This window comes from Scleropages formosus, chromosome 2 (assembly GCF_900964775.1).
Source record: "Scleropages formosus chromosome 2, fSclFor1.1, whole genome shotgun sequence".
In the NCBI taxonomy this organism is placed as follows: domain Eukaryota; kingdom Metazoa; phylum Chordata; class Actinopteri; order Osteoglossiformes; family Osteoglossidae; genus Scleropages; species Scleropages formosus.
In genome coordinates this window covers 29,575,767-29,601,324 of record NC_041807.1, presented here as the reverse complement: position 1 = coordinate 29,601,324, position 25,558 = coordinate 29,575,767, and the positions used below count along the sequence as shown (strand labels likewise).

At 42.4% G+C, this 25,558-nt stretch overlaps 1 protein-coding gene across 2 annotated transcripts in view; it reads left to right on the top strand.

The window, feature by feature from the left end:
- Positions 1-25,558, top strand: part of nol4lb (nucleolar protein 4-like b) — a 69,426-nt gene that overhangs the window by 20,488 nt on the left and 23,380 nt on the right. Inside the window, exons 5-6 of one of the 2 annotated variants that reach the window (XM_018756542.2) lie at positions 1,373-1,482; positions 17,590-17,731. In XM_018756542.2, the coding sequence (XP_018612058.1) occupies positions 1,373-1,482; positions 17,590-17,731 (252 nt within the window). Of the gene's footprint in view, positions 1-1,372; positions 1,483-5,018; positions 5,155-17,589; positions 17,732-25,558 lie in introns of those variants that run through there. The other variant, XM_029249939.1, reaches the window with a different exon arrangement.

Genomic DNA, 25,558 nt, shown 5'->3' with positions numbered 1-25,558 from the left:
AATTGAAACTGTGTGGTTTTTGAATCATTTGACTTTGTTGAACTTACTGTTGTGAAACGTATTTATTGTAACGCAGCAAAGAAAACGTTGTCAATGTTTCACTTGAAATTAGTCGCATGAACATACAGTACGAGTCAAAAGTTTTTACCTCCAAGGCATTTTGTTAACACGTTTGATCTGGCAAGCAGCTCACATGTTTCCCAAACTTTGCAGCTGCAGTTCCAAGAGATGCAGGACACTTGTGTGTTGCTTTGCGTTCACTCTTCTGTCCATTTCCTCCCATGCAAGTATTGCCCGGGTTGCCCAGGTACACTCGCACGTTTTACTGCTACTGTACATTCATTTATCTCCAGGTGCTCAAATTTTTCTTGACCACAATCTATCCTTATGATGTTCTCATATTGATGGTTTTAAGATGCTTATCGTGTGCCGCTGTTTGTATGTAACACTGTATGTGGCTTCCTTGTGATGGGCTGGGATCCACTCCGCAGTGGGCCCGTCGTTTTGCCCTGTGTTTCCCGGGACTGACTCTGGATCAGGGCAATACTTATTTGACAGGCAGTTGCCGAAATGGATGGACGAATTGTATATTCCTATTCAAACAGCCTGCACAGAAGGAAATGATTGTGCCAATTTCCATGATTCCATTAGGCACATTCAGTTACGGCTTAGTGAACTAGTTCCAGCATAGACAATTTCAATAGTGAATGCTCTTCCGGCACATTATTTTAAGCACTGCTAACCTTCAAGTTATTTAGGCAAAGTTGAGGTCAACAGTCAGTAGCGCTTCCAGCTGTCTGTTACCATGGGAACATTTTTGGTTTCTAATGTGTGCAGTTTTACACAGAAAGGGTGTGCGTTTTGTATATATCCATAGCTTCCTAAATTCTGTACACAAGGTAGAGAACGACTTAAGCAATGCAGATTTTAGCCTCTCGGGGGGGGGGAGTGCAGGACCAACATATTTCAGGAAGTTAAAAACTGCTGGAATCAGGCATTTTTTATATGAGGTGTATTTTTCAAATTGTTCAAGGAGATGATCTGCCAGTGGTCCTTTTCCGGTTATACCGAAGACATTCAAATATGAAATGCAAACACACATGCGTCAGGTGTACTGGTGACTTATTGTGTGTATGTGACGGATTTAGTGTGTGATTGCATTGTGATGGACTGGTGCCCCATGTAGGGTGAACCCTACCTCGCACCTTGTGCTCCGGACCACCGTGGCCCAGCATTGGACAAGTATTTGATGAAATGGGGAATTTAGAACCAAATTGAGCATACTTTTTCCAGTTACATTTCTCTGTCGTGGACAATTAAAAAAAAAAAAGCTTACTTAAAGAGATCTCATTTCTTGTTTTATGTTTTGCAGAGAATGACCGGCCAGCCTCTCTGGTCCCAGATCTCATCGACTACAACATGCCCCTTACCACCACCTACCTGAAGCAGATGAAGCTGCAGTGTATGAGTGCCAATGAGCAGGTGAGTGTGGACACAGATGAGGTTCACGTGTGCCCTGACCTGGGTGGATCCAGGTTCCTGTAGGGGGTTGACTGCAGAGCCTCACTCAAGCAGAAAGGCCCTTGTAGGTGGCTGCAGAAGTGGCAGAGGCATAACAGGGTGTAGCTTGTAAGACAAGGGAAATTCTTGACTGTTCTATTCACTTTGTGTTTTCAGGGAAATAAACGTTTCTTTCTCATAAATGTTTAACTTTGTAAAAAAAAAAAGATCAACTTGCTTAACGTTTCCTCCTTAAGAGTATACGATTCACTGGGGTTATGGGAAGCGTAACCCAACGGAGGCTTTCGAAAATACCAAGAACTCTAGTGACTCTGTGATAACACTACATAGTGTTCATCGGAAGTCGCTTTGGAGAAAAGCATCTGCTGAATAACTAAATAAATGTAAATGTAGTTAAATCCTGCATTTCAGTGTCTAACTTGCAGTGCAATAATGTTTAAAGAAGAGCACTGATGAGCACAGTTTATAAGTGATCTTACTGTACATGAAAACACTTTTCTTGGCATAGCTAGTGAGAATACTGCAGGAAATGTTTAGTTGTAATTAAGTGTTAGAATTTAAAAAAAATCCAGATGAAGTACAGATCTCTAGAACTCTACATTTAATGAATGCAATAGGTAGGTATCTCACGTCTTTCACTGTTGCCCCCCCCTTCCCTTCCCACCTCCCCCAGACCAGACTGGTTTTTATTATGAAATAGGCACAGAATATTTTAGAGCTGTCAGTCAACCTTAGTTTGTGTTCCCCCCCTCCTCTCTGTGTGGAAAGGCAGATTCCGGTGTGAGTAGGCGTGTGTGTGGGTGGACGAGTAGGCACCTGAAGCAACTGCGTACCAAGAAGGGAGTGGGCTTTAGTGTATTTTCCAATTAACAAAGCCTCAGAGCACCAGCCTTAATTAACAGAGGTGTGAGAAAACCTCAGAATTGCCAATTTCCCGCAGTCTGCTGATATCCAGTGTCTGGTGCGTAGATAGGCTTGTTTTTACTCTAACGCACACTTCCCTTCTCCTGTGTCTCTGTACCCTCCTACCATGCACTATGACATTTCTTTCCTTCATTACACGTATTGCATTTAAGTATAGATTTCAATAACTGAATGTCTCTATTTTTTTTTATACATTTTTATTGGAAATATGTGTGTTCAAGCAGGCTTTAACTTTAATTGGTTGTGGTTTGTTTTTATAACACAATTAGACACGTTCACGACGGACATGTTTTCTTTTAATATGAATTAAGTCTTATGTGACCCATCCAGAAGATGGAACAGCTGAAGGCGTGGTGGCTACCATGTCACTCTGGATTGTGGTGTATTTACAGGTGTACAGTCTCAGAGGCAAGTCACCCAGAGCCCCATTGTCTTGCTTGTGTGTGACAGGTTGGCTGCACCGTGGCTCTGCTCAGAGCAGTAAGCAGGAAGTGAAGAACAATAGGAGAGCGCCTTGGAGGGCACAGCATAAAGAGAGAGTGGGAAAATGTCTGAGCTGGCTGGGGGTGGAGTTGGTTCTTTCCAGGGTCTTCCTTGGCTTCTCAGCATGCTGAGAGGAGGCGGATGGTGCAGATCTGGTGGATTGAGCTGCGCTGTGCTGCCCTGCCTGGGTGTGAACCTATGCCAATTCAATAAAAGAGGAAATTGCAGGCTTCCTTCCTGCAGGCTGCATGCACAGGGCTGCAGTGCGAACCGGAGAGGAGGGATAAAGGGTGTAGGGGGGAGCAGGATAGGAGGGCCACGGTAACGGAGAAGCAGCAAATGTCTCTTTTACATTCACGTCTCCCATCAGCTCTTCAGAATGACTAAGTCTTTTTGATTCATGAGATTGATTCAGACTAATGACCTGGCCATCTTTACAAAATGAGAAATAAATCTTAAAATGAACTAAAAAGCATTTCATTGGATTTCAGGAAGACCAGCTCCACATTACTGTGATACTGGGGAAAGTCATTCCATTTAAAGATCAATAGCTAGATGTTTTGCATTTCGCACATTTTGGAATGATGTACAACCTCTCAGAACAGAAGAAAGCTTCATATGCAGCTCCTGTCCAGCTATAGAAGTTGCATATGAGTAATTCAATTAGCAGAATATTTCTTTTATGACTTCTTCCAGCTGATACTGTGCACAGACTGTTATTCACTATTTCAGATTATTTAGCCAACATCGCCTGAGCATCTTTTCTTGAAAAAAAGAATCTGTGACACATAATTACAGTACAGTGTTGCTGTTGTTGTTTTTATTATAACCACAAATTGCTTATTGTGAGAAATGAGTGATAACGGCACACTATAATATTTAACAGAGCAAAGTGACTGTATTATTAACATTCAGTTTCTGATTGTGATGAGCAAATTATTCCAGGCTAAACATTGGTACCTGCTGCGTGTTAATTAGGTTTTACGCTCTGCCTCTAGGTGGTGCTGTTTTCCAACAAATCTCTTTTCTCTAGGGCTGAAATCAGGAAAAAAAAAAAAAAAGGGGGAAACTACAAGTTCTCTGTTCTTGTATGTGCCATTCACTGAGGATGAAGTCATATTTTTAACACAAAGCCGATCAATATGTAGCTGAAGCAGACGTTTTAGCTTGACAAGTCCCAAGAGATCCGACTTAAACCTTGTTCTCTTTGGCGAGCCTGTCGTGATCTTGTATGAAATCATGTGTCAGTACTACGGGTCTGCAGAATGACAGAGTATGAGAAGAGGTAAAAGGCAGTGGTTAGTGGACAGACAGAGTGGCAATAGCACTGAAGTAGGATGCTGCCCTGAAAAAGATCTCTCATTATGTCCTTGTAGTTTGTTTGGTAGAAGCATGTGTTTCCGTGCCATTATCATGTCATTATTGGGTCAACAGTCAGCTAGTGGTCAATGAGCTACACTTCTGTATACTGGAAAGTCATAAGCTTATCCGCACGATACGTTGAAAATGGGCATGCACTTGTAATACCTTGTTACACAGATTTTTACATTACTGCCCAATATCTGGAATCACATGGACTTGGAGATAATGCCACAGAGGTGAGGTTTTTACTCCTTGTGCTATTTTTAAAAAGCTTGTATTTGTGAAAACTGTAAAGCTTGTAAAAACTGCTTGTATTTGTGCCAGGATCTTTAGGTATTTTGCAGTATGCAACCTAAGTATGTATTAGTGATCAAAACGAGCAATGTGACTGATGAAAACTAATGTTGACTGAAATAAAATAATTCCTGTCGACTTTAAGCAAATTATTTGAAATCTGTCAGTCACATATAGCATTGCATCCTTTTTTCATAGATGGGGAATTGAATGTTTCTGTAGCATTTATCGTGACGATATGGTATTAAAAGGCGACAGGGCTCCGGCCCTATACTTGGGTGCCATCAGTCAGCCTTCGGCGTGGGGGTTCGGGGGGGGGGGGGGGGTGTAGTGCTTCTATTGTACTTTACGCCACGGCGGGGCAGGCTGCGAGAGGCGTGACGTCACAGTGCGCGGGGCCGGCCTTCGGTGTGCGTCTCAGTGAGGTCCGCGCGCTCGTCGGCAGGACGGGGCTCCGCTGATAGAGCTAGAAGCAGAGAATAAGAAGAGGAAAAGAAGGGCAAAGGCAAGAATAGGTGATACACACACGCACACGCACACACACACGTATCGGAGGGCGCGTTGGACAAGGTAAGCGTAACTGTGCGTGAGTGTGCGTTCTGATTAATTAGTTTCATTGACAAGTCCTGGTCGTTAAGCCTTAAGGCTTTATTTTTCGTATTTGTCCGTTTTTCATGATTGGAGAAATTCATGTGAATGTGGAACTGATACACGATCGGTACATATACAACGCCGGCTAGTAGAGAGCTGCAAGTCCACCTTTGCAAGTGCACTCTCTTTATTATAATAATAATTAAGAACATTAACATCTTGCTTATATTTCGTTTGAAGCGTAGCGTGCGGGAGCCCTGCGTGGAAACATAGGAAATACTTTGTGCCCAGTGCAGTGGAGACGTGACCGCTTCAACGGCTCGTCATTCTCCGTCATAGAGATACAGATACACTCACATTACAGTACAGTCACACACACTCATATATATTACAGTAATGCATGAACACACCGTTTACTGTACATCCCATGGATGGAAATGACCACAGCCCACGTCGTCGTCGGGCAAACGCACGAAGAGTCACACATTGATTGACCCGTAATTCACGCCGCGTCGCTCCTGGCTGCTGCCTTCATTCGGAGCCCGTGCACCATCACAATGGACAGGACATGCCAATAATATTTAATATTTCTTTATTTATCTGCACTCTCACTCTGTCCTCCTTGTGCAAAAATGACCAGATATCAGGGATGCAGGAACAATAGTGGCCAGCATGGAAGTAGTATGCTATTCTATTGTGCTTGTTTATTATTATTATTATTTATTGTTGTTATTATGAAGAACGACGACAATAGCAATACAATTTCTATTATACTCTAATACTCTATTTTAAATGATCTTATAGTCGAAGGTAATTACAGGAATGGCAGAATATTTCGCTCCGTTGGAACTTTGTCATTAGAATTATATTTAATAATAGAGGTTAAAAAAGCGGGTGTCGGAACAACGTTTTCACGGTGAAGTTTGTTGAGGACAAATTTGAACCATAATTTTTAAATTAAAGAAGCCTTGCTGCGTGTCTTTAATATCTGTGTTTGATCCGCGTACCGTAAGCAGTGCTGGAAAATGATGATGAATAATTCTAATTGTGGAACTGCTCAGTTATACATTTCTGAGCAAATACACCGGTTACTGTCAGATACTAGTCCGTGCGAAGGGTAGGTTCGTGGGGGGTGGGGGTGGCAGTGGGGGTGGGGGGGCTGTATCACTGTGCCTTTTCCTCTTTATTTGCCGGCTTCAAAACTGCACCTAAATTCATTTGCTTTAAAAATAGGTAAACTGCAAACCTCAGCATGACAGTAACTTACAGTGGTTTGTACAGTGTTTTACCGGTGCTTTTCTGAAATCCTACACACTATTATATTATCATTCGACATCCATTGACTGAATAGTAGCTTGCAAAGGAACTGCATTCACACAGTTTGAAAACTTTGGAAGTGTCTATATATGTAATCTTGAAAGTGGATATATATTTGGCCTATTTGTTTGGTTTATTTTAGGATGTCTTGCTTTGATTTTCGCTGTCGCATAGTTTTGTGTAAATCTGAATCATGTTTTTAATTATGTCTGAAGGAGATGAAACTCTATGAAATGTCTTTCTGCGTAGTTCAAGGTTAAGTCATGACTTAGCTTTCCTACCCGGTATGGCGAGGGGATTTTAAAAGGAAACGGCTTGTAGGAGGTACGTGACATTTATCTTCATAACAGACCAACAAAGTGGGAACGATGTGAGCTGGGTTGAGGTGTGTGTGTGTGTGTGTGTGTGTTGTGGTTGACTTTGCTTTGTTGGGGCTGAACGGCCTCCGAGCACGTGGCAGTGTATTCAACAGCTGTTAGTTGGCACGGTCAGAATGAGAGCAGTGTGGCAGTGGGTGACAGGAGCGCATTATTCCCAGACGTGACGGAGTGCCGGGCACAATGGTGTTTCAGCAGCACTACAGCAGTTCTGGTACAACACAATGTTCTCAATAGGCGCAAATCGTCGGTCTTATTGCAAATACCGTAGCAATTGAGCATTGGAGTTTGTTGTGATGCTAATTTGCATTTTCGGAGGAAATGAGGCTCAGAGATGGCCAATTTGTTTTTCGGCAAATGACCAGTTAATAGCTTTAAAACCTTTTAAAATACATGTATCACCTTGTAAAAGCCTTCTAAAAAAAAAAAAATCACTTTTGCCCATTCAAGTCAGGCGGCCAGTTGGAGGAGGTCAGCTTGTGTAGCAATCCCCCACCCAACCACTCCCAACCTCCCAGTCCCAACCCCCCACCGCAAGCCAAGCTCTGGTGATTTGTGGCAGTGATTCTTTTCCTTCCTCCCCCCCAACTCCCCGTCTCTGTCTCCTTACCTCTCCTTTTCCTTTCTCATATTCATTTTTCAGCATCTCTCATACATCCACCTTCCTCTGCACTTTTTACTTTGTTTCCAGTCCTCTGTCCCAGTCTTATCCACTCTTCTCCTTCCGTCACTTCTCTTGTGCTCCATGCTTGGTTATATAGAGTATCCCACCATTTAATAACATGCTTGAATAGGTGCTTAATGAGTTGCTTTTTGAGGACATCCCAGATGGATATTGTACTGTGAGCAGTAGTCAAACTTAGCATTAATCTATCATATTATTACCATTTACAAGCGAAAAATAAAATTAGCACCTCCCGTTATTATACGTAATGCAAAAGAGTGATCATGTGCCCATGGTCGCTACTGTCATTAGATGTGACGTATAATGAAAATTTACAACTGCGTAAAAGTATTTTATAAAGTGTGTGCATTACAATACATATTTGTCCCTTTAAAAGTATTTACTTTTACAAAAATCATGAGTAGCTGCAAAGTTTTCTTGTAAGAACTCAGTAGAACTAAAGAAAAAGTTGTTTATTCTAGCCTGAATATATGTATGACAGTTTAAAGTTAAAAGATGATAAAAGCTAAGATGTTAATATAATGTAAAATATAAAATTTCTCTTTTTTGGTACTTTGCGAATATGGTTAGGGCGTATAAACTGGAGGGGAAAAGCAGTGGCTTCTGGTGGCTGAAGGAATGGTCTCAGTGCAATGTGGGAGACTAGTACCTAGTGATTGTGTAGCCCACCATAGGCTGTAATGGCTCGTCATGGTTGGCCTTCTGAGCATTTGGTTCTGGGAGACGCTACCACCACACTGCTCTAGGCGTTCACTGTCTCACCAGGGCTCAGTGTCCTGGCAGCACCGCCGCAGTTGTCATGTTCAGAAACTCACTTAGTGGATGCATAGGACCACTTGACAATAGAGCTTGAGGGGGGAAAGGTGGCACTGTGGTCTGCAAGCTTCCTCAAACCTGTCAGCACACAGTAAAATGAAAGGCATGTTCAAATCTAGCCTGTCAGAGTTGATTTAACTCCATTGATTTTACTGAGTTTCCTTGAGATGAAACCAGAGGCATCCGTACAGTATAGACCATTGTTACCCTTTCACTCCCCGTTGAGTTTTTACTTGTCGCTTAATAACATCATAAAATTCTTGGCTTCTGTAAGCACAATCTCTTTTTATGTCCAATCCATTGGGGTGTTCCTTTGGATTAAAGAAGTGATAGCAGCATTATCCTGTAATCTTTGAGTAAATTTGTGAATCATCAGGTTTTGTTCAACAGATGCGGACACCAGGAGGTGTAGCTGTTAAGAGTCATTGTTTTTGTGCAATCAAAGGACCCAGGTTTGAGTCCAGCCTCCTGGTGTAGTCCCCTTGAGAAAGTTACTTAACCTGAACTGATAAAATAAATGTGTCTTAGCATGCAAACTTTACATTCTGAGTCACTTTGGAGAAAAGCAAAAGCTAAATTAATAGCCAAGCTGTGTTGCATTAGCAGCTGTATAAAGGAGGGAGGTGGTTTTTCAGCACAATGCTTGTGTACGTGCTTTAAGACGCTGAATATAACCTTTGTAAAACTGTAGTTTTGTAACTGATTTCACGTGGCTTTACCAGTATAATCGCTGTCTTCAGCAATTGAGAAGGATAATACTTAGTGCTTCTGATGGTATGCTCTTGCTTTGCCGATTTGTCTCTTTTCGTTTTCTTCTGCTTTTGTTCACGCATGTAAGCAACAATTCACCGAAAGTACTTGCAAAGCCCTCCAGAATGACAGGGGGTCATGCTATAAATGACACAGCAGACTGAAAAGGAGATTTGTTAAAGGGGCATCCCAGAATACCATAGTCCAGACCAAGCTGCTGACCTTATGCTCACATCTCCACTACAGCGTCTGAGCTGAGAAGAAACACACAGTCTCCACACAGAGATCACGCATTGTGTATTGTCATATGGTCACTGATGTGTAAGAGGTATGGTTGTTGTTGGCAGTGCATCACACCCCTTAAACTGTCACAGATCACTTTTTTCAGTCAAAGACACACTGTGGGAATAAGTGCACAATACACTGGATAAGTTAATATAGTGGTGTGTGATAAGGTATCAGTCTGCATGGAGTGTGTTTTCGTGCCCAGGAGTGCTGCCACAGGATTGACAATGTGTCACTGCACCGACAAGTGAAGGTTTTTGTGTAAAAAGGAATCACAGCACTCCTGTTGCTCTGCTGAAGTGATGGGGTATCCCAGATGCTACCTGTCAGAAATACAGTTGTTTCTCTTCAAATACACCTGTATCCACATGCTGCTGCTTTTTGTTCGGTGAATACTTAACTTCTCTTAATCCAATTCCATGACTTAGATACAGAATTTATGTTTGTTTCTTTTTCTGCGTTTACAGCATTACACTGGAGCTTTACATATTTTCCTTGGAACACATTGTTTTTCTGTCCTGCTGAGATTAATGGAAAGCACACACTGCCATTTGCATCATGATGCTTTCTGCATGCAGCATAGCTCATGTGTTGCGTTGTGTGTCTTGGGTTTTTGTTGAAGCTACTACAGTTTACACATATGAAAATGTGGCATTTTCTCTTATTTTTTGCCAGGTATTTAATGCCATTTTTGCACAAGAGAATCTGCTAGCAAAACATTGTGATGTGCAGAGAAAATAGTGATTTACAGCGGAATGTAGTAATCCCCTACAGTGAAACGTCCCATTTGTATTTCTCTTTGTATCACAAACAAAACATAATCTCATATTGTCACTGACCAGTTTTTTACCAACGTAAATTAATATACATTGTAAGTCTGCAGATGTGCAGAGCGTGTGTTTGTACCTTGCATTACATTAAGTGGTATAGAGAAACATGTTACATAAGGTAATGTGGTATAATCAGGTTTATTGTCCCTCAGCTTACCATGACTACTGGGCAGTATGGGTGGATGGAATTTGTTGTACAGTTTTACAGCACTCAGTACCAATAAAGTTATGTTGATGATTAGCTCGCTATCATACAAAAGTTAATTACTGAACATTAAACAAACTGCAGTTACTTTTTTTGAACTCACATTTTTGGTCCAGATTGAGACCAATGAATTCTTTTTAGAGAGGTTGTTTTTACTGGGATCTTTTCTTGTATCCAACTGCCATATGTATGAATGACCTAAGTGTATGCAAGAAATTTAAAAAGAGCCTTTAAGTATATTGAGTTTATGGGGGGAAAAAAAGTGAAATACACAGTTACAGTGTGGCTCCTGTATTTCTAAATTCACCCTGTGCTGAATTGAAAGGTTTTTTTGTGCTGATTTGTTTTTCGTGCTGTAGTCCATAACAAATCGCTGAGCCACTTTTATGTTAAATAATCCACTTAAAATTTAGACAATTTATGCGCAAAGACATTCCGTTAATGAATTTGTATTTCAGACATACTCATTTTGTAGCATTATAAGCCTATTAACCAGCTGAATCATCTTAATTTAAATCGGGCTAGGCTGTAGCTTCAAGCATTTTTCATTTTCTAAAATGTGTACTTTCTTTGTTTAGGTAAAATGTATATGTTTATTTTATCTTAATTCAGTGGTGAATTTCAGGAAATTTGTCTTGTCCTAGAAGCGTCTAATGTGTTTGCTTCCGCCTGTTGCCTTGTGTATTGCCCTAGCTATGGCCGTATGCTTTCATAATTATGTTTGTGGAAAAAATAGTAAGTTCGAAAGCCTGAAGACCATGCATTTGCTGACTTCCTTTAATAATACTTAATGCACATCAGTCATCCTTTCCATTTATTGTGAAGCAGAGGCTCAAACAACATTACAAATTGCAACAACCTTTGGCAGTGGGTCATGTAGTGGTTACAGCTGTCACCTACCAGTCAAAGGATTCAGGTTTGGCCTCTCCCTCCTTCATTCATACCCAAGAACAAGGTATTTTCCCTGAATGGGTACAGTAAAAAAAAAAAAAAAAAGAAAAAATCTTGTATTAAAGTGTAAATAATTGTAATCGTATAACATTGTAAGTCGCCTTGGACAAAGGCATCAGCTAAATAATGCATTATAATAGCACTGAATGTCGACATTCACTTGAGAATATGTAATATAATTAATTTATCAGTGCAGAATAAGTTAACTGATACCTATTTCCATTTTCTTGTTTAGCATCAGAAAAAAATGTATATTGAGAGCTGTGAATAGGCTTGAGAGATTGAGAATTGCACATTTCTTCCCACGTTTGCGCTGCCGTTCTGCCTTTTTGTTGGATATAGTCAAAGCTCACGTTCGCTCAATGTAGCGGTAGTACGGTTACGATACCGGTGACGCTACTAAACGTGAACTGTACATCTGGCCGACACCCTGGGGTCTTTTGTCTTTTCCCTTTCTTTTTTTCTGTTGTTGCAAATGGTCTCTAGAATAACAATAAAGCTGTGGCTTGCTGTTGCAATGGGCCACAGACATACCTTTTCAGATGCATCTCCTGTCCGTCTCCGTTCGCTGTCACAGGAGCTTCCTTGCCGTTCTACAACGGCAACAGGAATAGCTTCTAGTGCAGGTTGGCTAATCAATGAGGCGCATAAGTAAGGTCAGTTGAAATAATTGATTATTGTCCATCGTAGTAATGGAATGCTTTTTCTGCCTTCTGGCTGACACAGTGCTTTGATGTCACAAATAAACTGGTACCTGTCTGTCTTTTTTTTGTGCCACCTACCAATCCTGCAGTTATAAATCAGTTCTGATTTTCCGCTTACGGTGGTCCTTGCCTTTCCTTTGTCTTTCTTACTCAAAAGGCAAGTGAAAGCCCAGTCTGTGGTTGTGCGCGTGTGTGTGTGTGTGTGTGCGCATGCGTGTGCGTGGGCTTGTATGAATGTTGGTGGGTGGATGCATGCGTTTGTGTTTGATGTTGCTGTGTATGTGCAAGGGTGTGTTCGTATGAGCACGGCCCCCCTTCCCCCACTCTGGCCCTCTTCCTGGTTGGTTTTTCTTCGCAATCGATGTTCTCCAACCAGGGTATTGCCGACTGAGCCTAGCTAATCCTCGCTGGGCTATGGGGTGTGGCTTCGTGCTGCGTGCCGGCCGGCGAGTGCCGCTCAAATTGATGCCTTCACCGCATGGTGAAGAAATGATACACTCCACTTGGTGCTCGTCCCGAGTTTTAATTGATTTCGATGGAAGATGTCAAAAAAAACTGGGTAGACGTCTGCAGCCTCTAATGGATGTGAAATACAGATAGAACGGCACCTATGATTAGCATGTACTGAGCGTTTGCGATTAGATGAGTAAACCTGTCAGTTCCATCCATAGAATGCAGTTCCTTTTTATTTAGTTCGTTGATAGCAGTTTTTTTAAATCTGAACGCAGCTTTATAGTAGATGAGCAGAGATGAGCACTGACAGTATAGGCCACATATACAGATAATTCCATATAATTAACAAAATCTGTTGTACTGTAATATGTGTTGAAAAGTATGTAAAGAATTTTGAACACATTTTTGGCATTTTTGGAACGTTGTTCTCCAGCGTTTCGGATATTGTCTTCCATCGACGATATGTCTGAATAAAAGCATCTGGATAAAGCCCTCGGAAAGTGCCACCCATACCGATATTTGATTTTTCGTGTCGCCGAGTGTGACTTGCTGTGGCCGAACTGTGCAGATATACATTTGCAGGAGCTGCACGGTCTATCCACTGCCTTGTGACTTTTAAATGATCAGAGAGGACTTTTGTGGAGAGAAAACACGTTTGAGTCAGTGGCGCTCCCTGAAGACTTGAGACCCGCACTCTCAGTTAAGCAGTGTCAGATGCATCATTACCAGAGGGGAAACCTTTAAGAGGAGACTTTGTTCTGCTGCTTTCATGCCAGGGAACTGGTGTGAAATTGTGAATGGAGGTTTTGATACATTTAGCCACAACATCGGGCTGTTTTCTCACAACGGCACTTTGTCCGTGTAAGCCACGTTACTCCTGTCTAGTAACGCAGGGGCACAGTATCCTTACAAAGAAATACCGTATCTGTGAAAGCAGTGAAGCTCGACCAAGTTTACCTTGTTTTGGGGGCACAGAGGAGTAGTTCAAGGAACAGAATTCATAGCCTGTGTCAAGTGAATCTGAAAATCTTTCGGGGTTTTCATTGTCATCCTCGGTGTTTGAATTTAATTCAGAATTTAATTAAGAATGGATAGCTTTTTGAAAATCTTTGTAGTTTTGGTTTCCGTGGCAACATTTAAACAGGCCTCACCTATTTATAGCAAACGTAAAGTCAGGCAGTGCGGAAACCTGTCTGCAGTCTCCGTGTGAAGTGGAGGAGCAGGTGGAAAATGTCTAATGGCTCTCCGAGACTAGAGGGACTCCATTACTCCCCCACAGAACTCTTCAAAGCTTAAAGCATGGAGCACAAATGCCAAAGGATATTACTGATTAGGTGTCATTTATTATTTACATAAAGGTATACCAAACTGATTAAAAGAAACAGCCTTTGCTCTTGTGATTAACAGAGTAATGAAGACTTTATTTGTGGTACTTGTTTGTCTTTGGAAATGGTTCGTAATGCATGAAATGTAAAAATATTTTACAATGGCTTGGAATATTTTGTTCAAGAAACCAAATAAATGCTACAGATGCTCCTCGACTAACGATGGTTACGTTCCGATAAACCTGTTGTAACGGGAAAAATCACAAGTCGAAAAAGAATACAGTACCGCACCTACCAGACATCATAGCCTTGCCTAGCCTACCTTAAACGTGCTCGAAACACTTACGAGAGCCTACAGCTGAGCCAATTTAAGCAGGAGACACACATGACCACTTAGTAGACATGATGGGATGCGAAAACACAAAATATAAAAACGCTTTCAACGCTGTATTGGTTATTTACCCTTGCTGCCATCACCCAGCATTGGGAGAGAGTATCGTATCGCATATCACAAGCGCGGGAACAGATCAAAATTCAAAATTCGACGCAAGGATTCTACCGGATGCGTATCGCTGTCGTAACTTTGAAAAATCGTAAGTCAAACCATCGTAAGTAGGAGCATCTGTATAGTTTTTTTGAAAGTGTAAATGGACTCGAGTGCAAAGAATTACATTGTGACGTTATCACTTTCCTCTCATTTCTATATGCTGAAAAAATAAGTGGTAAAATACAATCTGACTCTTCACTTTTTTAAATTTTTGTGCCCTCTCATGCAAGGCTGAAAATAACGTATTCATATGTTTGCATTTTATTACATGGAAAAAACTGCCAGTATATTAACCTCATATATTAAACGTGCTTAAAATTATTCAGATTACACTACTGTCTTTCAGTATGAATAGTAGAGCATAACAACAGGACAAACAGGTTTTTTTAAATGACATGAGTGGCATTATTTTGTCGGGCAAAGATAATTTTAATATTTGCTGATTAATTGCAGATGTGAAAAAGATCTGTAATAAATAATGAACAAAAAATACATAGGATGTAGAGGCACTAGAGCACATAGCAGAAGATGGCAATATACTACAGCCTTTACTGCTTTTTTCCTGAATTGGATTACTTCCTTGTGTTTAATGTAGTTGTAATATTGTAAAAGTTTATTAAATATTTTGTTTCCAAGCAAAGAGTACATTCATGTGATGCGTATTTGCATTTTTCGCATGTAGTGTACCTTTTCTGGCGCCGTCTCACAGTTAAGAGGTTGATACTAAATATTTAACGTACTGGGTAGTTTACTGGTGCTTGTTGCAGGAGCAAGTGGTGTGTAAAACTCCCAAAAATCCTGACTGAGGGCTCTGTCTTAGAAAGATAAGGGCTAAATATGGGCTAGTTAACAAGTATTGACTAAATGCACCTTAGTTGTCAGTATGTGTGCACGTTCTGTTTGAGCAACGACAGTAAAAACCCGCACGGTTCAACCAGCTCCGAGACAATTCATCTCCCCTGTTGATACCGCTGTGTTGGTGTGAGCTGATGCGTGATTGAGGTTGATGTGATATGCGTTCTGGACTGCTAAAGCTTGGCCGGCTTGCTTCGTGACCTCTCCTGTCCTCGCGCACCTCCCTGCAAGCTCGCTGACCCTTTCAAAGCTCCTTGGCCACCTTCTCTGTCCCGAGGGTCTCGTGCTCTTTTCTCTGCACACGCAGCGGTGCTGAAGAGCCATTCTGCCATCGCCTACATATAAAGCATGATGTACTCAGGTTACCCTGCTTACTCCCACCTTCCTTTGTGCTATCTGCTGCCATACTTGTGCTGTCAGCATTTGCCGTGGTGGGCAGGGACCGTCCACCTGAGCACGTGGAGCTACATCAATAATGCACATCCTCATTTGCGGGTGGGGCGTGTTAGCCAATGGGAGGCCGGCGCGGGGGCGAGGCCTGAGTGACAGGCGCCGCATATTACCGCTGCGGAGGGAGCCTCCGGCTGTCCGCAGCAAAGAGGTTGGGGGATAATGGGGGCCGAAGGGGACCGGGTTTGCGTTTTGAGGCTGCCCTGCCAGTCGGCCGCGTGTTGCTCAGCACTTCATCATTTTGTCAGCGGTATAAATATTCTCCGTCTGATTCGGCTCTTGCGTCGTCTACATTTAATACGGGATTTCCTGCGGCCTTCTGACCGTTACCTTGCCTCGGTCTCAGTGTGTGTTGTCAGAGAACTCGGCATCGTGTCGTTTTCAGTATACTCCGAGTGGCAGTAAAGCGTCGCTGTGGAATAGAGGAGGAGGTTAAATATTGGTTGCTCCGACTTATTTCCTTCTTGCCTTCTTTATGTATCTCTCACACACACATCCTCTGAACCGCTTGTCCCAGGGAACCGGAGCCTAATCCAGCAACACAGGGCGTAAGGTCGGAGGGGGAGGGGACACACCCAGGACGGGACGCCAGTCCGCCGCAAGGCACCCCAAGTGGGACTCGAACCCCAGACCCACCGGAGAGCAGGATCCGGTCCAACCCACTGCGCCACTGCGCCACTGCACCCCCCTTCCTTTATGTATCAACTGTTCATAAATACTTGTAGAGGACTCAGTTCAAACATGGACAGCTACGTTTTTCCTTCTAATCGTCTCATATACACAATACAGTATGTTCTCTCTCTTCATAAATATCCTTTTTAAACGAAAAAGTCTAAAGTTAACTCACAAAGTGATGTTCTGTCAGATATATTCATCATCATTTCTGACGCGTTCCTTAGCTAGATAATGTCAGCGTTGCACAGCTTTTCGCAGAACGCCTGTATTAAGGTTCAGAGGTCAACCAGATGAATTTCTTGAACTCACTGAGGCCCTGCCTTAGGTAATTTTTAACTGTACTCGTAGCAGCTTGAGGAGTTACAGATTGCCTGCTAAGATATTGTTTCTCAGAGGTGTGTTTGTGTTTATGTTTGTACATGATACGTTGTTGCTGTTGCCGCATAGCAGACAAAACACCACAGCCTACTCCTTTTAAAAGGTATGAAACGCTTTCCTAAAAGGTACTAAAGCAGTGCCTCTCGCGTTTAAGCCTTTTGCTTACAAGTCCACATCCCAGCATTATGCAGCCTGCTGCCCTCACATATCAATGGATGAATGTGTGTGTGTAATAAAAATAATTTCCTACGCAAAAATACATTAGCATTTCCCAGAATGACTGCAGTGATTTATCAGTATCAGAATTATGAAACCGCAACATTTAACAAATGTTCTGCTTGTTTTACTCGTTAACCTGAATTTAAGATTTTTGATCTTCTGGTCCGGGCTGCTTTTAGCCAGGATTGCCCTTTGCAGACATGCAGTATATGCCGTCTACAGCAGGAGAATCTCAGCTCTGTCTGCCTGTACAAAGGAGTGGTCTCAATAGCCAATGTAAAAAGACCACGTTTTGACTAGTTCATTTTTTGTTGATTCCTCTCTCTGCTTTCTTCTGAATTGTTTATGAATATGTTTCCCCCCCCCCCCCCCCCCCCCATGTTTTATTTATCTCTTAAGCAGTTTTTGTTTTACTTAAAGGCACATTGTCACAATACCAAGTCATTGCTCTCCTATCTTTCTGCTTTTGTGCCTTTTGGCCTCTGCCTTTCCATCTGAGCTCACTCTGAAAAACCTTTTTTGTTCTCTCTTTGTGTGTGTATCTGTGTGTTTGTTTGTGTACGTGTGTGTCTTTGTGCTTGCCGGGAGCCAGGATGAGAGTTCTGTGAGTAGTGAGGACTTTGATATGAGCGACCCCACATGGATGTCAGCTGATCACTGCCCTGCGTCCGACCTGAGCCCCAGCCACGGAGACAGAATGCACAGCCCGCAGAACGCGCACAAGGAGGAGGACGGTAGGAGCTCCCTTTTGCTCCAGCTCTCCGCCTTTTGAGAACAGGGTCCCAGGGAGGCAGCTGCATCTTTGTACAGGGAAATGTCCTTTGGTGATGTACATGCTCTCACAGGCACAAAATGGGAAAGAGGTTGGGGGAGGAAGGAGGGTTGACGTACGGTGATGTGAATGGACTGGATAGGCCAAAGTAGAGCGAGAGGAGATGTTGGAACTAATTCAAATCACAGGGCTTCTCTGCACAGCCTCTTTTCTCCTTGGGCCTGAGTAAGAGGCACTTTTCCAGTTGTGGGGAGAGGACTCCCCGGTTTTGTTGGAACTTGTAAAAAGGTCACTGAATTATGCACACTGAAACGCACAGTAGGGTGGTGCTGTGTATGGTGAGATTAGCTCCCTGGTGTGGCCTCCATCTGATGTTATGCCAAGAGTTGTACACGGGGGCATATGACCTAGCTTTGGTGATTTTAGCCGCAACTGTCAGTGTGAATCTGCAGATTTTCCCCTCAAGGCAGTCATTCACAGCGCTTTTCCTTTCCAAGAAGCTGGTTCTTTCACATCCCAGAGAGTACTTGTATCAAATGAGCAGGTTTGGAAAATGAGCAGGTACATCAAAATTTTAGCATTGAGAAGCCCTAGTATATGTGCTCTCCCCCCCCACTTAACTCTGGAATTAGACTGTGTATCGTTTATTTTTTCCTTTGCCACATCTCAAAGATAGACATTCTTTGCATGATTTATCATTGTTCAAGAAATTGTCAGGTAACTTAATTTGCCTTGCCAGACTAGATATGCTTGTTCACTCCACTGCTGGAACCCCAAGGAGTGATTTCTTCTTTAAGGGATGGACCGTGGACTTTTCACGTCCTTGAACTTGTGGGCAGTGTTTGATAAGCACAGCTCAGGAGATCTCCACGCATGGGAGGCGCTCGTAATTTCTGCTGCGGAGAAAAGCAGAGCAGCCAAGAATCGTTAGACCTCCGCAATTCTCGAGCAGTCTTGAGCCGAGAGGACAGATGCAGTTTTCTCTGAAGAGCCCTTGCCAGAGACGGCCGTGAGGATCATCACCTGATCGCAGAAAAATCACGCTTCACTGAAGCTATTTCTTACACGGGCCAAGTGTGAGCAAAGTAGCCTTCGATGATCACAGTAATCCAGGCAGGTTACGTTGCACCTCACCTGACATCTTTCTCATTTGTCATTGCAAACTGTTGTGTGCTGCAAGGGCTGAACAAAACCATGAAGGAAAGTGTCATCTTTGTATGACGAGACATGTCAGATTTAGTGAATGGCCAGGATGTGACAGCTGTATACCGGAGATCTGAGCTAAGTGACAGGACACTGCCAGTAGGCTTCCATCACCTCGGCAAAATAGTACACTCTGTATTTTTGCAACATCTTTTACTCTGTTCAGCCACTGGCGCAACTGGGAAACGGGGTGACGGAATGCTGCTTTGGAGCTGTGTGCTTAGGTACCATCTTTGTGGTGACGACCAGCAACGGGAATCCACGTGTCACTGAGCTGAGCTCTCTTCCACTGTACTAGTGCTGCCAGCGACATCCCTCCAATGCCTCCTGTGATCTGCTGTGGTTGTGTAATGTATGGATCAGCTGAGGGGTACCAGCATTGTGAAATCAATACACACATTAATAGTACACATTAGCCATCCTCGGACGCTGCACCTTTTTAAGGCCCTGTCTTGTACATGCCATTTTCTTTCAGCCGAGAATATCAGAATTTCAGAAATAATTTTCCTCGTGCTTCGATCCTTATTTTGAATAGTGGGGTAACTAACTAGCATTAGTCAGTACACACTGCCTCTTTGGCTTGCAACACATACGTGGCTCCATATGTTCTTTATAAGTCCTAGAAAGTAGGCTGTGGCTGAGCTGGATCCTTCCAGAATCAAGTGATCAAGGTGAACTGGAAAGTAAATTAGTAAAATCGGGACTGCCGTGGTGGATTATTTAGTAGCTCGAGTGATGTGCATTAGTGAGCAGTGTGGTCCACTGTGCTGTGGAGGAGGTCTATGGAGCCTGCTTTTCACACGGGTTTCGTTACAGGACCTCGGCATAGCATGATGTGCTTCTGGAAAGGATGCGCATGCACTATTGCTGTGGCAAATCACTGCTGTGCTTTTGCCTATGCCTATGCAACATGTTGCAAAATGAAGAGGCTGAAACTGCAGCGAGATACAGCATATTAACAAAACATATTTGAATGGTAATGTAAGGGGAAGTGCTTCATAAGAATTGAACCTCAAATGTTTTCCAGCGATGCATGCAGTTTTATACTGTCCTTAGGTTGTCATTAAATTGCAAGATCTTTGTTGTCCAATTCATTTCAGGTGACCGACATGTAAAAATCTTCCTGTAGTTACAAAGTTATCTGGAATATTTTAGTCAATAACATATAAGCAGTCTAATTTAATTGGCACTCAGAACTGAAGGTCCTGTGAATTAGAATCGTTAAACTTGAAGGAAAAGCTGTATTTTCCTGTTACACAATCAACTGTTTGTTTCTTTTTTCATAGCGTTTGTGTTTATAATTATGCAAACAACATTTCATTTGGGGGTAAACAAGATTTTGTTTGAATTGACCCACCATCCAGAAAATAATTACATAAGGTATCTTGCCAGTTGTTTACAGGTATTGTTTCTTGACAGTTCTGGTAGAGATTGACCTATTTTGTAAGCAGAAATGAGAGCGAAATCCTGAAGCGGCAGTAGCAATCAGAACCATTATCGGAACCCCTCCCGCAGCCCCTTGTCTCCATCAACAGCAATACCATACACCTTGTTGATCAGAGACCTCTCAGCGCAAACGTCTGTTTCGCTGTTTTCTTCCAGCGTATTTCTGCTTTAATGAAAGCTGTTACTGGATGCCTGGACAAAAAGTGATCATAGACCGCAGCATACTTTGTATGCTCTGCCAAAGGTTAACGATTCAATCCAAATAGTGCCGTTCCAGCGTTCTCACCACATTCAGGCTCCATTCAGTCATTATTTGCAAAATGCGAGCTATCTCACGAGGGAGCTATTTGAAGATAAACAATTAGCAGTTTTTGAATTAGTTATTCTGAGGGACCATTCCTGCTGTACAACAGAAGTATTTTTATTCTCAAAATTATTATTTTACGTGGTGGACTGGGATTCTGTTTTGTATTAAGTGACTGCTAAAAAATACCTTGCTCTGAAATGAGATGTATGATTTTCTTATTCAGTGATAATTAGCCTGCACACCTTTATAAGGGAGCAGATCTATGTAGTCTGTGCATTTCATTCAGCTTCCTCCATTCAATCAGGTACTAAATACTGAGGAAGGTGTGAATAGGTGGTGAATTGGGTGCTTTCATTGCTGCTGACCGTGCCTCTAGGACGATCTCTCCTGTGAGGCTCCTTTGTGATTGCAACAACAGGCTTTGGCGTTCAGACAGCTACACATGGTGTTATTGAGGAAACCGCGAGTGAGGTCCGGCACACGAAGATGCTTCAACCTTGCCGGGTCCGAGAATGGAGCTTGCAGCAGCATTAAGATCCGCAGGCTTACTGCATTAGTGGAAATTGGGGCATCGCTTAATGGAAAGACTCTACACGCACACACTCGGATGTGTGCCCCATGCGTGTCTTTGTCCATGCACTTTGACAAGACTGAAGGATCTTCTGCTGGATTACAAATGTTCCTTCCAGAAGGCCATAAACGGAGCAATTAAAGCAGAGAGCCAATCAGAAAGACAAATTGCTTTAAGGACCGCAAAGGTGAGGTGGCTTACATTATTTTGGTCGTCCAGGTCTCTCTGCTTTCCCCTACCCACCAGTGATTGGATTTCTGCCATGAATGACAATGGAGACACGTGCGGATGTGAACAAGGTAAAAGGAATGGTATTAAAATGGTTTGGTTTCTGTTTGTGGAAGCATACTGGGCCTCGGTAACGTGCGCGTGTGATATCATTGTAGGATCAGAACTGGAAAGGAACGGGAGAGAGGAAAATCATTGTGATAATCATGTGATAACATAATGGAAATGCTATTATAAATTCAGGGCCATTAACATATGACATTTCACAGTGTGCATTCTATTTGATTATGAGTGTATTTGCCGAGTTAATTTTCAAGGCCTGGATTTCTAGGAGAGTCTGCATATTGTGGAGGAAATCTGAAGGCCTCCTCAAATAAATCAAGGCAGAGTGGAAGGCTCTGCTATTATGTGTGCTCAGCCCCCCGCCCCTCCACCGCAGGCTGCTGCTACCTCCCGAATGTTAGCGTGTGTGTACGTGCCTCTCTGCCTCTCTCTGTATGTGGTGTTTTTGGCCGTAAGTGGTTGGGGAAGTGTCGTTGATCAGAACAGATTGCTTGTGCCCTAATTTTTACTTGTTAAAGATTCTTTCCACTGACATGGGGAGAGAAGTGTATTAATAATTAACTGCACCCCCATCTTGCCTCACAAAAATAGTGACTAAATTAATTATTTCAATGGGGTGTTCAGTTATTAGAGGGAGAGGAATAACAGATTAATTTGGTAGCACAAATAAACACACGCTTAGAGACTTGGTGACCGCCGATGTGTGTTCCCCCACAGCACGGTAGCTGATTGTCGATCAGTCAGAATTTTTTCAGTGCCTCAGCAATGCATTTAAGGCCATATAAAAAATACTGACAAAATATCACCTCTGTCCCCTTTCCTGTTACATGTGGGAGGTGCTGAGCTGTTCTAAGAACTCAGTTTCAGCCGTGATCTGCCTCAAGGTTGCTGTATAAAGGCCTTGCAAACGCACCCCTCCATCCCTTAGTTACAGCTCTGGATGTTTTATGGAGGGAGATATTCCACAAACATGGAGTAAAGGTTGCTTCATAAACCTCCAAAACACCCTCAAACATGTGCCCATGGGTGCCGCATGTTCGGCTGCTTGAGATCTTTACAGGGGAATCAAACTACCAATTGGACTATTCTGATAAGATAAAGAACTTTAAAAGAGATTCTTGTCCTTGTAGGTGTATGTGTGTGTCAGATTTTTCTGGGTAGCTCTAAGGCACAGATAAGCTAAAGGTTTATGTAGTCTTTTACAGGAAAAGGAAGAATTGAGACTGCATTAAGGTTGAGTTGACTGTATTTTGATGAACGGTACCTGTTTTCTCTATTGCTGTCTTTTTAAAATTACTCTCCTTACTGCTGACTAAAAGTGCATCCACTATTTCTGTAGCCTGTTTAAGCTAATTCACAGCTCCCGTTAAAGGGCATTTTTCTTTTTCTGGTTCGGACCTGACAGCAATCTCAAGGACCACCAGCGAAAGTAGTGTTGGACTTGTCCTCGCTTGTTGTTTAAGTGCAGATTAGATAGGACAGATGTGACTTTCCAATTGAGGTGGAAGATAAATCAGATTGCCGGGGAACCAGCTGTCGGACCAAGTGCGGACAGTGGTGCTGTACTTCTCACTGGCCCATCCGCAGTCAGATAATCGCTCCTACGTGGTCCCTCACTTCCATTCCCGTATGCTCTAATGAGACCGTGGAAACGGGAAGAAAGTATTTACTACCTGCGCTTTCTCCCTTTGAAGAAGGGAAGAAAAGCTCCGAGTATCTGGTTCTGCCCAAGGGTCGTGAATTGAAAAGCTCTGGCAATGAATACATTTATTTATTGCATGTTTGCATCAACAAAGTTCTGCCTTCAAAATATGAAAATGCCCACATAATAACCATTTAGCTACGATTTTCTAAAATAAAATCTGATGGGTTTCTTTGTCAGTTTCTTTAATGCTCTTGTGCTTCAGCTTGCCTTAATATGTGGGCCACCCCCACTGCTGCCGCCACCGCCCCCACCCTTGGCTGATCCCCTGCTGGCCCCCACTGCACTGAGGAGATTGGGTTTTTTGCTGGAAGGAAATTAGATCAGATAAAGCTTCCTCCCGCTCGAGCCCGGGACTCGGGTCCTGCTGCTGGATAGCAAAAATGACTGCAGCACAGTAGTCCTTCAGTGCAAGTTAGGAGCTCTGTGTTGTTGTGTTATAAACACAGAAGCTGCAGGAAGGCCGGCCTATCACATGACTTGTGACACATGATCAGTCATGAGGATCAGCGCCTTAAGGAAGGGTGCTCTTCATGTTTATGGTGCCTCCTTGACTGTGGCACTTTGGTCATAGTAAAATATCAGGGGCAGTAGTCAGGCTTTCCTCAAATATTCTGTTAATTCTGCTTGGTGTCTGCTGCTGTAAGCATATCAGCATCTCTTTTTTAATTAATCTGATTACTTTAAAACTCAGGTATTCCTATTTAGCTTCAGATTTTTGTTGGCACTTTGTCTAGTTAACAGCTGCATTTAAGGAAAAAATTAAGGTTAGTTGAAAAACAAATAAGCTGATAATTCAGTGTATGAAAGCACTTAAAATAATCCTGATGTTTCAAAGTAACATATGTAGATATATGCAAATGCATGCAATCTATCTACGTAAATGTAGTTTTTTTTTTTTTTTTAATTCTGGTGTGGTACGTTTTACATTCATGGGTTCTTTCCGTTTTCTCATTTTCTTACCATTTTCCCGTGTTTGATATCATTTCTGGCCTTAACACCATGAAAAGTCTGAGAAGCATGTCAGGAAGGAGCCAGGGTCAGAGGCCTGAGGGGTATCGATGAGTCAAGATTCCAGGGATGGATTCTCCGACCTGAGGGATGGATGTGTCCCCCCAGCAAAGTCACCTAAGGGAATCCGTCTCCTGACTCGAGCTTTAAAGACCTCCCAAGCACCCATTACCTCTTGCTAGCCTTTTGCTCTCGCTCCGTTGAACACGTCAACCCATAGGGGCTGAGTACTCTGCTAGGCTCCCTTCAAAGTGTGAAGGAAAGCTGTAAACATTGGTCACTTAACACAATACAAACTTCAGGCTAGAGTGAATGTCTCTCTTTCTATTTAGTGGGATACCTAGCCACCAAAAAAATTTGTTGTGATTCCTAATGAACCCTTATTTATATACATTCACACCTGTGTACTGTACATTGCTTCATATAATATTTAATATTACTGTAAAATATAATATTATTTCTGTCATTGGCACAGTGGTTCTTGTACAGGAAACTGGCATTTCTGAGCCATATTGTTTGTTATACACCTTGCTCGTTGCATTTGGATTGCATAGGTAAGAGTATTTAATTTTCCAAGGACACATTGCGCTTAAAAATGTTTTTCTTTGTATTTAAAAATGGGAATGTTATAAATAGTTTTGCTTACAGACATGTGAAATGTTTCCAGTCAGTGCTTCGTGGCATACAGTATATTAGTGGTGCAGGCGTGACATGTCTATGGACACAGTAAAGAAGGATTTCCCACCCATAATATTGTGCTCACAAAGTAAAGCAACCTGGAAATGGGTCTGCATCATTTGTGTTGATGGAAAGTGGGAATGATCCACTGTAAGACTCATAAATTGTTAGAGTGCATAGCATTTTTACAAAGACTGGGAAAGTATTAAAACAAACTGGATTTGTTGCATTTCTTTGTCCCCATGCATTTTTTGCACAGCTGGCAATAAATTGTTTATAAGTTCTGATGCATGGAGGGATTCATTGGCTGTTTTTCGGCCTTCATGGCAGTCAGAGCATATTGTTGAGCTATAGATGCTAAACGGTGCACCTGTACTTACCCAGCATTCCTTGCTAGGGAAGAAAGGAATATCCTTTTGGTCTTGCTCTGCATGTTGGTAGCATAGACCCAGTGCAGTTCATTGTATTCTTTGGAGAAAATCATAAATTGGATAATGTGCCATTAGTTTTCCTGTGATTATTCACGTTTATTAGTGTAATAACTTGTTTATGCCAGAAAAGATTTTGTTACAGGAATATT